The sequence below is a fragment of the Melopsittacus undulatus genome, chromosome Z (genome assembly GCF_012275295.1).
Source record: "Melopsittacus undulatus isolate bMelUnd1 chromosome Z, bMelUnd1.mat.Z, whole genome shotgun sequence".
NCBI classification, from domain to species: Eukaryota; Metazoa; Chordata; class Aves; order Psittaciformes; family Psittaculidae; genus Melopsittacus; species Melopsittacus undulatus.
Genome location: NC_047557.1, coordinates 41,534,185 through 41,549,537, shown reverse-complemented (window position 1 = coordinate 41,549,537; position 15,353 = coordinate 41,534,185). Strand labels below are relative to the sequence as shown.

At 42.1% G+C, this 15,353-nt stretch overlaps 1 protein-coding gene across 5 annotated transcripts in view; it reads left to right on the top strand.

Moving 5' to 3' along the window:
- The window catches only part of LOC101870626 (TLE family member 1, transcriptional corepressor), an 82,535-nt gene that overhangs the window by 61,176 nt on the left and 6,006 nt on the right, over window positions 1-15,353 (top strand). For all 5 annotated transcript variants that reach the window (XM_034072683.1, XM_034072682.1, XM_034072680.1 and 2 more), the window contains exons 15-16: window positions 6,197-6,446; window positions 8,186-8,433. In XM_034072683.1, the coding sequence (XP_033928574.1) occupies window positions 6,197-6,446; window positions 8,186-8,433 (498 nt within the window). The remainder of the gene's footprint in view (window positions 1-6,196; window positions 6,447-8,185; window positions 8,434-15,353) is intronic.

The following is a 15,353-nucleotide window of genomic DNA, read 5'->3' as shown; positions in this document are numbered from 1 at the left end:
ATTATTGAAGAAGGGGTGGTTAAATAAAATACTTGTGATGCTGTGGCTCATTAATGTTACAATAAAACAAATTCATCAAAAAATATACATCAATTTTTTCAGTAATTTAGCTTTGGCAGACTGTTCAGATTTAGCTTACACGTGCATGGTAGGCTCATAATCATGTCATGATAAAAAAAAGTGATTATTTTTTAAGTATTTCTGGACAACTAGTCTATGCAGGTACAAACAGAGTATAGATTCCAAATCTGAATAATTTCTTTTCTTGGAAAGAGTGGGGCAGAGATAATTATAACAGGTTTTTCGACACTGTACAACCTGTTCTTCATCCCTTCATGCTTGGCATTAAGTCCTGTCTTCTCTTTCAACTGGAAGTTGCTGTTAGTTTCTGTCTAGGTAGTTACAAGTTTGAAATTCTCTTAACACTTTACACTTTCTATGCTGGGTGTTCCTGTTACATGCTGTCTTCTTTACCAGTCTATCATGGTTTAATTTTTCCTTTTGCAGCTTCAGGAAAAATTTAGAAACTTATTTTTAGAATACTAAGTTACAAGACATGCTGTAGTGAAAGTTACACACTCTGCCTTCATTTTGAACTCCTGTTAATGATTAGTGGTACATTGTAATGTCAGTCATGCAGACATCCATAGAAGTACACCAGATTACAGGAAAAAAAAGTGTGTTTTTTCTTCTCTTTTTCCATAGCAGTAGGAAAAGAGCAGACTTAGATTAGGAAAGCCATTCATCGTTGTTACCCACTGTGCTTCTAGAACAGACTTAGCTATCTGTTGGCAGCATGAAAAACCTGTTAAATCTTTTTTAAGGATTTACTTAAAGAAAAGTTGGTGGTATGTTGATAAGATTCCTGAAGTGAGGGCTCAGTGAGTTGGTGTAATGTGTCAGATGGTGGTATATTTAAATTTAGTGCAGTAAGGAACAGGCTTTGTTCTCAAAATGTTCTTTTATTAAGGGTCAGGGTCGCTTTTGCTGACTTCAGTTGAATTTGGCACTTACAGAAATTATTTTTTGAGATTGCATAGTCCAGTGGCTGTAAGTTTTTACTTTTAAACATGTATATTCATCAGCTTTCAGTGACTTACTCCATTAGTAATGTCTGTTAATATTTTATATTATCAGCCACGAAATCCTATTTTTGTTCAGTCAGAAATTTCCTGTGGCTGAGTTCTACTTGTTGCACTGCTCAAGGCACAAAGCAGTGCATGTGTGCTGCTATACTTTGTATCCCGTGATTGCATAGCTAAGTTACAGGTGGGGGAGGTTGTGGTTTGGGGTTTTATTGTTGTTTTTCATTTCTTTGGTGGTTGGTTGGGGTTTTTTTAATCTTTAGTATTTTCAGCACTTCATTTACACTGCTTTGTAGATCACCTACAGTGTTGCTACATACTCTCCACTTGATTTGCTGATGTGCTCTGTAATATTATTTTGTGGTTGTGTTACTTTGACTGAGTCAGTCATTTCCTCTTAAAGTGACTTCTTTTCTTATCTTTATTGTGAGGCAAGCCTAACATTCCATAAACTGATCTGTTATCTTTCTATTGACAGCTTTAGAACAATCTTTTTTACTGTTGATTGCTATAGCTAGCTAATGCTGTATCTTTGAGTATCTCTTACTTATGCTAGGCAGATCTACTGTGTTTTCTATACCACATACATGGGTTATGTAATTATGAAAACTAGTGGAGTATTCCTGATTCATTTACATAATTTGCTTTTTCCTAGAATGTAGTTAAGGTGCCACATTGATGTGATGAGATGTGGAGATTTAGTCTTGTTTTGCAAGTGGTACAGTTAATTTTCAAATTGAACCATCGGATCCCAAGCTGTATGTGTATGCTCATGGCTGCACCATTTTTATCAGTAGTTATTCTAGGGCTTTTCTTTATTTTGCTTTGGTTTGTTGTGTTGGTTTTTTTTTTTTCCACCTAACTCTTCTTCCAAGAGAATTAAATTATTTCCAAGGGGGTGACATTTATTACCACCTTTTTTTTTTTTTAACCCCTGTGTATTCTACGATCTGTCAGTGAGTAGCTTGTTAGAAAAATTTGTAAATGCTGAAGTAACCACTCGTACGTGTCTGCCTTTTATCAATGGACTGTTATCTGGAAAGCTTGCCTTTTTCTTGCCTTCTTCTGTAACTACATTAACTGCAAGTCTTCTCTGTCATCTGTGCATGTTCATGAATGTTAATCTTTCAGTTTTGCTCTTTGCAGAGTCGTAAGTTGTTAGAAGTAGTATAAATAAAGTGTATTCAGCAATTTCCTAATTATACAAGTGAGCTAGTCTTTGCATGTGGTAGCAGGTTGGGGGTTGGGGTTTGTTTGTGTCTATGTATGTGTGTTTGGAGTTGTTTGTCTTTTTTGTTTTACATGGATGTCTTTGGGGTTTTGTTTTGTTATCTTTTTAGTTATTTCCTATAAGGGTTTTCTGGTTTTACATTTTGTTTTGATATTTTGGTGTACACAGATATGATCTCATGTTGTTTTCTTTCTTCAGCTGCTTATAGTTCAGTAATTAATTTTGCAGACAGGGACTTATCTGTATGAATGTGCATCAAATAGATTTCCATGTTCTTGGTTTCAAGGTTGATTCCTATGGGTAGTAGATTATTGTCGTTTTAGGAGCTCTTCTGTTTGATTTTTGGTGGTGGTGGGTTTTTTTGGGGATTTCCTTCCAGATTGTCTTGAGATATCACCTAATCAATAATTATCTTTGTCTTAGGTTGTGGGCAGGAGATCAGTTCTAGTTTTGGACATGAACATGTGGTGTGAGAGTTTTGCACTCTGTCATTTTGATACATTTAATTGTGCCCTGGATTGCAAGTTCTTGGTGTGTTTTTGTAATCATGTTTTTTGCTTTGCATAGCAAGGTACTTATTTAGCTTTTAGTCTTCTACAGCTGCTACATTAATATTCTTGTGGATTTCTTCTTGATGTGAACCACACCTTCTCATAGCTGAATTGTGCACTAAGCACAGATTTTCAAGCTCACTGGGAAGATTTATATGCACATTATTGCTTCCCTGCAGTCTAAAATTGTGAATTAATGGTAACATTGAGAACAAACGTATTTCCCAGTATTTTTTAAATGTGGCTTTAATTGAAGCATGAGGTGTTACGGACACAGGGCTGAAAATACACATTTCTCATTTTAGTGGGAAAAGGAAGTTCCGTGTGGGAAATGTTAACTCTTTCAACTTCTAGTTAGAAGCTGACTTTTGTATGTGTTTTTGGAAAGAAATAGCATGCTGTTAGTGAATAGCTCACAGCAAAAATAAAAAATACTTCAGTTCTCCTGACCTTCAAATTTGTTCAGTGAATGCACAATGAGAAATACGGTAATGGAAGGTTGTTTCCAGTACTTCGTTCTTCTGGAGACAGAAGCTTTCCCTGTCCAGGGAGTGTCAGTCTGGCAAATGATGAAAGATTTTTCAAAGTGAAAGGTATGTGTAATGCAAAGTTATACCATAACAGCTAGTAGGTACAGGTTACTAGTGCATAGAAGTATGCTGACCATGGTGATGTTAGCATGACATGACTCACATCTTCATGCAAATAGGAACATTTACTGTTCTGCGTGCTTCTTTTGGGAGGGACAGAAGAATTTGGCAATGTGTAGCCATTTCTTTACATAGATTGCTGATAACTTGCACTGCAGAAAAAAGCTGTCTTGGCTTGTAAGAAATTATAGATGGTTTGTTAAGCCCTAAAACTCAGTCATCTTGAGTCCTGACCAGCTGGTCTTGGAAGCAAATGCCTACTCAGGATGATAAAAAAGAGAGACTACTTTTATGATATATATAACTTCACTTTAAACACGGGCACACTGATGAAATTCTACATGGTTAAAAGTACACTGCATATCAGAGCAGAAGAGTCAACATGATTCTACAGTATATATGTAGTACTTGAAAAATGTTCCTATTGTCTTCCTCCCACCCCATCTCAGCAAGAACTGAGAAGCCTGGTGTGTGCAAAGAAGCATTTCAAAATACCAGTTATTTAGGTGTTTTGAATTGAACAGAACATTTACATTGCAATCTTCCATTAAAAGAAAAAGTCATGTAAAGTGGATTATTAATTTTATTTATGCTGGAAAAAAATGGCTTAATACTTGCTTATTTTTTACTGCCCATGATAAAAGCAGGGACAGGCTGAGACTTCAGAGTTGTGCGGATCTTTGTACACTCTTACCGCTAACAAATACTCTGCAACTGACTTTGATCTGGAGCCCAGGATGGGGCCTATTTTTTCAACATCTTAAGTGCTATGACTTTAGCTGAATTCTGTACCTGAACCAGAGCAGTTTTTGACTTGTCTTGTTGCCACTCCTTTTCTGCTTCCTTCTCTCATCATCTGTTTAGTGACTAATTACTTTGGGACAGTCCTGTCTCTACTCCTTTTCATGGAAGTTAAATAAATTTTTAGTTAAGCCCTTATCATTACTGTAATTCTTCATACAAGTAACGATAAAGGGTCCTGTGGGAAGAAATACGTTTGGTAGGCTGTGAGTCTTGTATACATGTAAAGGAGTGAACTTTGCACTCCCTTTCTTATCTTGCATTTCCCATTCCTGACATTTATGTGACCAAAATGATTTGTCATCTTTTGCACTCTCTCATCCTCCATTTATGTGTATTCTTTGAGCAAGCTTATTAACTTCTTGTTTAATAGCAGTTATTGTTAACCAGTTTTTATCCTTCTGAGAAAATTGTGGTATTGCGTGGGGCTGTTTCCACTGTTACCATCTGTTCAAAAGAACTGCAGAGTTCTTTCAGCTCTCCACTTCTCACTGTCTTTAAAAGGAGTTATCTTCTGCTCTGCTCCTGGGGATATTCAGTTGCTTTGTGATGTCTGTTACAGATCCAGTCATCTTGCTTGTTCTCCCTTTCAAATTGTGCAATACTAGGTAAAATGCAATAAAATACTTTGAAAATACTAGCTCAGAACAGAAGATTAAATTGAATTATCTATTGTTTGCTCCTTGGTAGAGGGATGCAACACTAATACTTGAGCTACACTGACTGAAGATTTCTGAGAAAGAAGGTACATTTGGAAAAGAAAGGGCAATTTTGAACACAAGAATGTGTTAGAAAAATTATCACTACAAAGACCATAGCTTTTTAATGGGGAGAAGGGGAAAGGATCTCAATATTTTTTTATCCACTTTGGCCTCTTGAATAATGATGTTAATGTAATGACAGCATCGAAAACATGTGCTATGGATGTGTTTAAAACAGAAGAATTGAAAAGAGATCACCAGTGTAACAAAAAGCAGCCTTTTGCAGTAGTATTTTCATTATTATTTAAAGCAAACAAAGAATCCCCCTCTGCACTTGAAACCTTTATTACCCACTGTTTGTACTCTGGTCTGTAAGTATAGCTGTGTACTTTCCCTAAAGAAGAGGTTTTATTCAGTGCTGCGATTCATTTCCTCAAACCTCAGTTTCATATACTTGAAATCATGCACTGAATACAAATAAAAGGTGTTACAGAAGTGCCAAAACTACCTGGGAAACCAAGCGTTTCAGCTTTTCTGAAACACTCACTCAAGAAAATATTATTATGGGAAGATGGTATCAGGTTCCTCATGAAAGGTGTGCGCAACCGCTCCGCACATTTCTATTTTCTGTTTAAAGCAGTAGTTACCAGCTGGAAAGAGAGGCATGTGAGCACAGCTAGTGCTGATGTTAAAGATGAGGTGCAGAAACAGAGAAAAAAATTGAGCTTTAGCTAGTGGTTCTGCAAGGCAACAGGTGCAGGTCTCATGGAAGAACACCTGAAGAGTAGTAGTGCCTGGTGAGGGATTGTTGCTGCAGGACTTGCAGGCTGAGACTTGGAAATGCTGGCTAGAAACAAGGGCCTGAAAGAGCCTTTGATTGTCCAGTGGCTGACAGATAACCAGCCATGACCTTAGCGCACAGAGTTAAGAGTAGAATTTAACGTGTTTCCCCACTGCACGAATGCTTCAGTTAAGGCAAGCTGAAAATACCTATTGTGAATCCTTGTGTCCCTCTGAGGTTTCATGTGCATGCATGACTTGGCAGTGTAGCTCTGATTATCTTGAAAAAAAAAGATTGAAAGATCAAATAAAAAAAATACTGGTTTTCTTGCGCTGTGCCGCTCTAACTGGCTGATTATTATATTTTTGGTTTTGTCTTCTCTCCCTACCCCAAAAGAGCCTACTCCTTTCACGTTACTGCAGATGGTCAGATGCAGCCAGTTCCTTTTCCTCCTGATGCTCTCATTGGTCCAGGAATCCCTCGCCACGCCCGTCAGATCAACACTCTGAACCATGGGGAAGTTGTGTGTGCAGTTACCATCAGCAACCCCACGAGACATGTGTATACAGGTGGGAAAGGGTGCGTCAAAGTCTGGGACATCAGCCAGCCTGGCAACAAGAGCCCTGTCTCCCAGCTGGACTGCCTGGTAGGTCAACAGGAACTTGTGCGCCTTCTCCGTGAAGACTCAATAAGGAAGTAGCTGGCCTTATCTGGATTCTGTTCATATTACATGGAAATGGCAGGCAGTTCTGTTTCTTGATTTATGTATTTAGCTGTCTTTTTTTAACACATAACAGGTGGAGTTGTGGAGAAGAGTTCTGGTTTGTTTAGGGATAAATATCATCACTAGGGGTCAAGTAACAGATAAGATTTCTGAGTAGAGAGTGTAGCTGGTTTTTTTTTTTTCATTTTTTCCCCTTCTATCCATGCTGATGATTTTTGTGCATGAGTTTAAAAGTAATGTAGCCAGGCTTATGCAGGGCTGCACAGAACTTTCCTAGGTGTTTCACTCACACCAGTACTGACAACCTCTGTGTAAGAGGACAGCAACCACGTAAAAATAATGTGACAAAGTAACAGAATCAGTTTAAGTCTCTATGCTTTTGTTGGTTATCCACAAGTTTACACATTTTGGTTGGTTATTCTCACATCTGCAGGATCTAAAAGGGACTGAGTATGTCAGTATTGGTAGCAGAAAAGCTAATTAAAAAAAAATGGATGGCTCAATTAAAGATGCTTCTCATGTTAGAAGCAGCGTAAACATTTGTGAAATGTTAAGAAGACTTATCACAAAGCACAGTAATGTATATTCTGAATGAAAATAATTCTAGATTCAATGTTGATCTAATTATATGTAGTGCTGTTTTTGTTTTGGTTTAGTTTGGATTTTTTAGCCTTTACCCTTTATTTTATGCTACTCTTATGTTAGTTGTCCAGTAGTAAAAGTATGGTTGAATATGTATTCTGTTCTGCGGCAGGTACAAATCTGAATGCACAGTCCTAGCTGCCTTCATTTTAGCTACAGAGCAGTAATAACTGACAAGACTAAGCCAACTGCAGTAATTAATGCCCCTTTTTTGTGAATAAAAAAGAGAATAGTAGTAGGAATGCTCTTGACTACTTCTTGCAGTGTTTTTTTGTATGTTTTGAGTTACAGATCTTAACCCTCCATTTCCTAAAGAGCTGTCAGTTAATTCAGCAACTGTTATGGAGAAGTTGGTATCCAATACACTTAAGAAGTCAAGCTTATATTAAGTGAAGGTTGAAATGTTTTCCAGCTCTAAATCCCCTGTAGTACCTCTCAGTCAGCAATATGAAATGTTAATGTAAAGCTAATGATTTAAGCATGATAAGAGTCATGCTGAACAAGGACCAACATAAATTCAGGAGCACTATGGGATTACTTCATATTTTAGCTTTACAGCGGTGAATACAAAATAGTATTTGAAGCAAACTCCAGAACTTGAAGAGCATGAGACATGAAACACACTTTCGTGTAGAGTTGCCTAAATGCCAGATGAAAGGTTGTTTGCTTTAATATTTCTGTTGTTGGTGACCTTCACTGGTGGAGTGCACTTGCAGAAACACAAGCTTACTTTGGCTCTTTCTTTGTGTAATGAACTGGCAGACTCGTCATTTGTCAGGTTTAAAACAGAGTAGACTGTGACAGCAGAAGTCTGCAGTTTGGTTTCTGCAGCTGCAGTCTCTGGTTAGTGATGAGAAATAGGTGTCTGAAACCTTTTAGAATCTCCTGGTTTCTCTTCAGTACTCTGGTAATGGAAAAAATTGCATACTGTTTAAAACTTGGATGAAGTCAGAATTGTATTAGTGGTCATTATTGGCAGGCCATGTATTAACATAACTGAGGTGATTTGTGTTGTACAGAACAGAGATAACTACATCCGCTCTTGTAAATTGCTGCCTGATGGATGCACCCTAATAGTTGGTGGAGAAGCCAGCACATTATCCATATGGGACCTGGCAGCACCAACTCCTCGTATAAAAGCAGAGCTGACATCCTCAGCCCCTGCCTGCTATGCTCTGGCTATCAGCCCTGATTCCAAGGTATGCTTTTCGTGCTGCAGTGATGGGAACATTGCAGTGTGGGATCTGCACAATCAGACATTGGTCAGGTGAGTCATTGCTTATTTACAGAAAACTTTAATAGAAGGTACTCTTTGGACAGCTACATAAATATTTATCTTCCTGAATAATGGTTCATAACAGCAAAATAAATAGTATTTCTTATACAAAGAATGTGGTTTGCCACCTGAGTTGAGCAGAAACTAGTTTTGGTAGTGTCAACCTAGTTTTGGAAGACATGCTTCAGGGCCTACCTGAAGGATTGGTCCATAACATGCTGAAAGTTTCTGTTGGTTTTGGTTAGTTGGGATTTGTCTGCATGTTCCTGCAGTCAGCATTTTTACTAGTTTGTGGCTGGTGAAGACTGAACATGACTTAGGGAACTCTTTGAGGTGTGTTCTTTTCCTTTGTCTTAACCTTTGTTAAGTAATAAAGAGAATTTTCAGTTCATATTTAGTGATGATAAATATTAAAATTAAACTTACAAAAGCAGTTGAAAGTGTCAATTCTTCAGGAAAGCATAAAGGACTGACATTAGGTCACTCATGAAAAAAGCTCCTTTTTGGGGGAATTTGATCTCTAGAAGTTTTGGAGTGGATTGCAAAGAGAATAAATGGATTGCCATGTAAGTTAGTTTTGAAATTTTTTGTTAGGTTTATGATTAATAAATATATCAGTAGAAGATTAACATTTCTGGCCGGTCAGTATCCAGTATTAGTGCTCTGACAGAGAAAGAAAGAGAGAGCTGTGTGTGAAATGGATTTGAGCAACCAGTTGTGTAGTTCATGAGAAGATAAATTTTGGTTTATACTTACCAAGGTAGTAGTGTTCTACACTATTACAATGTACTGGGTTCAGCAGTAGCAGTCATCTTTCTCCTTCTCGGTAGCTGGTGCAGTGCTGTATTTTTGACCATAGAGCCTGGGAACAGTGCTGATAACACCGATGTTTTTAGTTGCTGCTCAGTAATGTTTACTCTGACCAATGACTTCCTGAGTCTCGTGCTCTGCCAGGGGGAGGGGAAGCCAGGAAGAAGCAGAGACAGGACACCTGACCCAAACTAAGCAAAGAGGTATTCCATACCACAAAATGTCACACCCGTTGTATAAACTGGGGGCAGTTACCCAGAAGGGCTAGATCACTGCTGAAGTCGGCCTGGGTATCGGTCAGCAGGTGGTGAGTGGTTGTATTCTCTTTCCTTGTTAATTCCCTTATCACAGAATCACAAAATCCCAAGAGCTGGAAGGGACCTCGAAAGATCATCTAGTCCAACCCCCCTGCAAGAGCAGGGTAACCTGGAGTACATCACACAGGAACTTGTCCAGGCGGGGCTTGAATATCTCCAATGTAGGAGACTCCACAACCTCCCTGGGCAATCTGTTCCAGTGCTCTGTCACTCTTACAGTAAAGAAGTTCTTCCTGATGTTAACGTGGAACCTCCTATGCTCCAGTTTACACCCATTGCCCCTTGTCCTACCACTGGATATCACTGAAAAAAGCCTAGCTCCATCATCCTGACACCCACCTTTTACATATTTGTAAACACTGATGAAGTCACCCCTCAGTCTCCTCCAAGCTAAAGAGACCCAGCTCCCTCAGCCTCTCCTCATAAGGGAGATGTTCCACTTCCTTAATCGTCTTTGTGGCTCTGCACTGGACTCTTTCAAGCAATTCCCTGTCCTTCTTGACCTGAGGGGCCCAGAACTGGACGCAGTATTCCAGATGTGGCCTCACCAAGGCAGAGTAGAGGGGGAGGAGAACCTCTCTTGCCCTACTAACCACAGCCTTTCTAATGCACCCTAGGATGCCATTTGCCTTCTTGGCCACAAGGGCACATTGCTGGCTCATGGTCATCCATCCACCAGGACCCCCAGGTCCCTTTCCCCTTCACTACTTTCCAGCAGGTCAACCCCCAACCTGTACTGGTACATGGGGTTGTTCTTCCCCAGATGCAAGACTCTACACTTGCCCTTGTTGAATTGAATTTCATCAACTCTCCAGCCTGTCCAGGTCTCGCTGAATGGCAACACAGCCTTCTGGTGTGTCAGCCACTCCTCCCAATTTAGTGTCATCGGTGAACTTGCTGAGGGTAAACTCAGTTCCCTCATACAGGTCATTGATGAAAATATTAAACAGTACTGGTCCCAGCACCAACCCCTGAGGGACGCCATTAGTCACAGACCTCCAGCTAGATTCTGCCCCATTGACCACAACTCTCTGCCTTCTTCCTTTCAACCAGTTCTTGATCCACCTCACTACCTGATCATCAAGCCCACACTTCCTTAGCTTATCTATGAGAATGCTGTGAGAGACAGTATCAAATGCCTTACTGAAATCAAGAAAAAACACATCTACTGCTCTACCATCATCCCTCCACCTAGTCACTTCCTCATAGAAGGCTATAAGGTTGGTCAAACATGACTTCCCCTTCATAAAACCATGTTGGCTGTTCTTAATGACTCCCTCATCCTTGATATGCCTAGAGATGGAGTCAAGAATAAGTTGTTCCATCACCTTTCCAGGGACGGAGGTAAGGCTGACCGGTCTTTAATTACCCGGGTCCTCCTTCTTGCCTTTCTTATAGACTGGTGTTACATTTACCATCTCCCAATCCTCAGGCACCTCTCCCGTTTCCCACAATTTACCAAAGATGTTGGAGAGTGGCCTAGCAATGACGTCTGCCAGCTCCCTCAGCACCTGTGGGTGTATTCCATCCGGACCCATTGATTTATAGATGTCCAGATTGCATAGCTGATCCCTAACCCAATCCTCATCTACCAAAGCAAACTCCTTCATTGTCCTGACTCCTTCTGGGGCTATAGGAATCTGGGGCCCGCAGGGAGAGTCTGCAGGAGTAAAGACAGAGGCAAAGAAGGCATTCAGCACCTCTGCCTTTTTTGTATCCTCTGTCTCCAGGGCACCCACCTCGTTCAACAGTGGGCCTATATTAGTTTTATTTGCTATGTATTTGAAGAAGCCCTTTCTATTGTCCTTAACCCGACTAGCAAAATTAAGTTCCAAGGAGGCCTTAGCTGTCCTAATTACCTCCCTACATCCTCTAACAACTGTCCTATATTCCTCCCAAGTGGCCAGCCCTCTTTCCATAATCCATAGATTCTCCTTTTCCACTTGAGTTTGCCCAGCAGCTCCTTGTTTAACCACGCTGGTCTCCTAGATCCCTTACTTGATTTCCTACCCATTGGGATCTCCGATCCTGAGTTTGGAAGAAGTGGTCCTTGAATGCTGACCAACTATCATGAGCCCCTTTACCGCCTAATAGCCTTTTCCATGGGACTTCCCTTAGCAGTTGATTGAACAGGCCAGAGTTGGCCCTTTGGAAATCCAGAACTGTGGCCTGGCTAGGTATTCTATTCCTCCCACACAGGATCCTAAACTCCACCATCTCATGGTCACTGCAGCCAAGGCTGCCATTGACCATCACCACTTCAACCAGACCCTCCTTGTTGGTGAGTACTAAATCTAGCAGCGCTCCTCTCCTAGTTGGTTTGTCCACCGTTTGCATTAAGACGTTATCATCAATGCACTGGAGGAACCTCCTAGACTGTGAATGATTGGCTGTATGAGTCTTCCAGCAAATATCGGGGTAGTTAAAATCCCCCATGAGAACCAAGGCATGTGGTCATGGGGCTACTTCCAGTTGGCTGTAGAAAGCCTCATCAACTCCTTCATCCTGATCAGGAGGTCTATAATAGACCCCCACAACTGTATCACCCGTACCAGCCTATTCCTTAATTCGTACCCACAGACATTCCACTTTCTCCTCATCTGCCCATGGACAGAACTCAATACATTCTAGTCGCTCTCTCACATAAAGGGCAACTCCACCACCTCGCTTTGCTGACCTACCTTTCCTAAAAAGCACATGGCCATCCATGACCACATTCCAGTCATGTGAGTTGTCCCACCATCTCTCTCTAATTGCCACCGAATCATAACCTTTAGACTGCACATAGACTTCTAACTCCTCCTGTTTCTTCCCCATGCTGTGTGCATTGGTGTATAGGCATTGCAAGGAGAGAGCAGAGCACGCTGATGGCACCCTCGGGAGGCAGGAGGCCTTCTGGTCTTCATTAATAGTAGAACAATGCCCCACTAGTTCAGCTATGACCCCCTCGCACTTTGAATCTAACCTGAAGCTCTGTGAGTTAGCTCTGCTACCTCTTGACCTAGTACCCTTTTTCCCCTGCAGGACAGCGTCTAAACAACTATCCTTTCCCACAGATAAAACAATAGATTGATAGTCCTCCCTAGTCTACCATCCTTCAAGCCCTAGCATGTTTCTCTTGGGCTTGTCCCTAACAGGCCCAGTTCAATCCCCTCCCCCCTTCATATCTAGTTTAAGGCCCTGTCAATAAGCCCTGCTAACCCCTGCCCCAAAACCCTTTTACCCCTCTGGGACTGGTGTATCCCACCTGCCACCAGCAAACCAGGTGTCTCATACAGCAGCCCATGATTGAAAAACCTAAAACCCTGCCTTTGGCACTAGTCACGTAGCCATACATTAATCTGCAGACTCTTCCTATGTATCTCTTCACCCTTGCTTGTAACAGGTATGGAGGCAAACACCACTTGTGCTCCAGACCCTTTAACCAGCCGTCCCAGAGCCCTGAAGTCTCTCTTCATTGCCCTTGCCCTCCTTGTAATAATTTCATCACTGCCAACCTGAAAAACCAGCAGCGGATAGTAGTCAGAGGGCTGCACCAGATCAGAGATTTTCTTTTTATCATCTCTAATCTGAGCCCCAGGTAGGCAGCAGACTTCCCTGTGGGATGGATCCGGTCGACAAATGGGCCCTTCTGTTCCTCTCAGAAGGGAGTCAGCCACCACAATTACTCTTCTTTTCTTCTTGGTTGGGGAAGTTCTAAGGCATGGGGGTGAGTGACAAGCCCTAGGTGACTTACTAGGTAGATGTTCCTCTCCATCTCCATTTACTTGGCCCTGTAGTTCCAAGACCTCATACCTGTTATTCAAGGTCAACTGGGAGGGAGGAAGGGATTGTGAGGGTTTTCGCTTACCTTTCTGAGGAGGGACCTCCCTCCATACCTCCTTGTCCCTTAAGTTCTCTCCTTCTGTCTGATGGTAGGAGGGAAGGGGATCCATCACTTGTTCAACCACTTCCCTCTGCCCCTGCCTTAGGGTGTGGCTCCACCAATCTATTTCACTTTCGCATTCTCTGATGGCTCTCAACCTTTCTACCTCCTCCCTCAGTTCAACCACCTGCCTGAGCAGATCATTTATTTGCTCACAGCGAACACAAGCAGTGTCACTGGCTCCCTCCAATACAAGTGCCAGGCTCAGGCATTCGCTGCAGCCAGAGACTTGCATGGCCGCATGTCTGCAGGAAGGCTCAGTCTGGATACCCACATTATTCCTCACTACAGCTTTTGATCGTGTTGTAACCATGACCTATCTGGCCGATCGATCCGTCTACGTCTCTCCACTCCTTCCCCTCCTGAGCTCCAGGCGAGTCCTCTTGATAAGGCGGTTAGCCCACTTGCCAGCCCGTGTGAACTGCAGCGCAAACTGCCTCGACCTGCTCTGTTTGCCTCTCTCCTGGTCGCTGTGCTCCCTGGGCAGGTTTTTAACCACTCACAGCTGGTGCCACTCCTCCTGGCTCCGCCCCCGGTGAGTCACCTCCTTACGGTAGCTGAGCTGCCGGCTCCTGGGTAAGTCCTGTTGAGGACTTGAGGCTCCCTCCTCAGTGGCTCTTGTCGCTCTGAGGTGAGGGTCCTGGGCATTGATCTCTCCCCTCTCCTCTCCAGTGTTGCAGGCATCCTCTCTCAAGCTACTCACCTCAGCAACTTATCATTATTATTATTGGTTGTAGCAGTAGTGCTTTATGTCACACCTTAGTTACTGGACTGTTCTTACCTCCGCCCATGGGAGTTCCATTCTTTTGATTCTCCTCCCCATCCCTCTAGGTGTGGGGTGGAGGAAAGGGGTGAAGTGAGCGGGCAGCTACCTGGTTCTGAGTTACCGGCTGGGCTTAAACTGTGACAGTTCTTTTTGGCATCCAGTGTGGGGCACGAAGGGTTGAGATAACAACAGATCTGACCGGAGTTTGTCTAATTGTATTTGTGATAAGCATTCATTGGTTTGGATTAATGATCACTTGTCACAATGCTGGATTATTGGCTCTCAAAGTTGTTGCTCTTGATCTCACAATTTCAGCATGTCATACCTTACTTACAGCCTGTATTCTCTGTGTTAGGGCTTATTGGCTGGAGGCCTTGGCCTAGGTTCTTGTTTCACTGTACTTTATGGTAATGACATGTAATACAACAGAATCATTTATCATGAAAGTGATCTGGCTTGTGTTCCCAGTGTGGTCACCACCTTTATACTTTGGGAGGTATATAATGGAAGTGTTTAGCAATTACACATATTTTTTCCCCTCTTTGAGTGGTCATACCTTGAAGGAGACATTCCTTTATGCTCCCAGGCCCCCCACAGACCATTTACAACATCATTTGAGAGTTCTGAAGGTTTTGAATGGCCTTTAGGTACCCTTGAGACCTGCCTGCTGATTGTGATGGGGATCACCATGTTGGCACACATACAGAGGGTGTATTACCCACGACCATTTCTTCTGATCTTGAGAGTTAAACAGAGTTGGGTTGGGCCTTGTCTAGGTTTAGACAAAGATACAGGAGGACCAAGAGATTATCCCTGGGGCTGGACAGTCATGAGTGGCAGGGGGTGTGGGATAGTATGAGTAAATATCTAGGTCAGTGGGCCCCTCCAGATAGTTCATGCAGTGGCCCTTGGACCAGTCTGGACTGGGCCAGATGTAAAAAATGTACTGTACACTGCAGCTGGGGAGAATGGTCCTACCTGGAGCCTCTGGCAGAAAGCTGCAGGGGAGACTCGAGGTGACCCCTCAGCTTATGGAGCTGGGGATACAAAGAATCTGAGGCCAGCTATACCCCAATGGAGAAAGAGATACTGG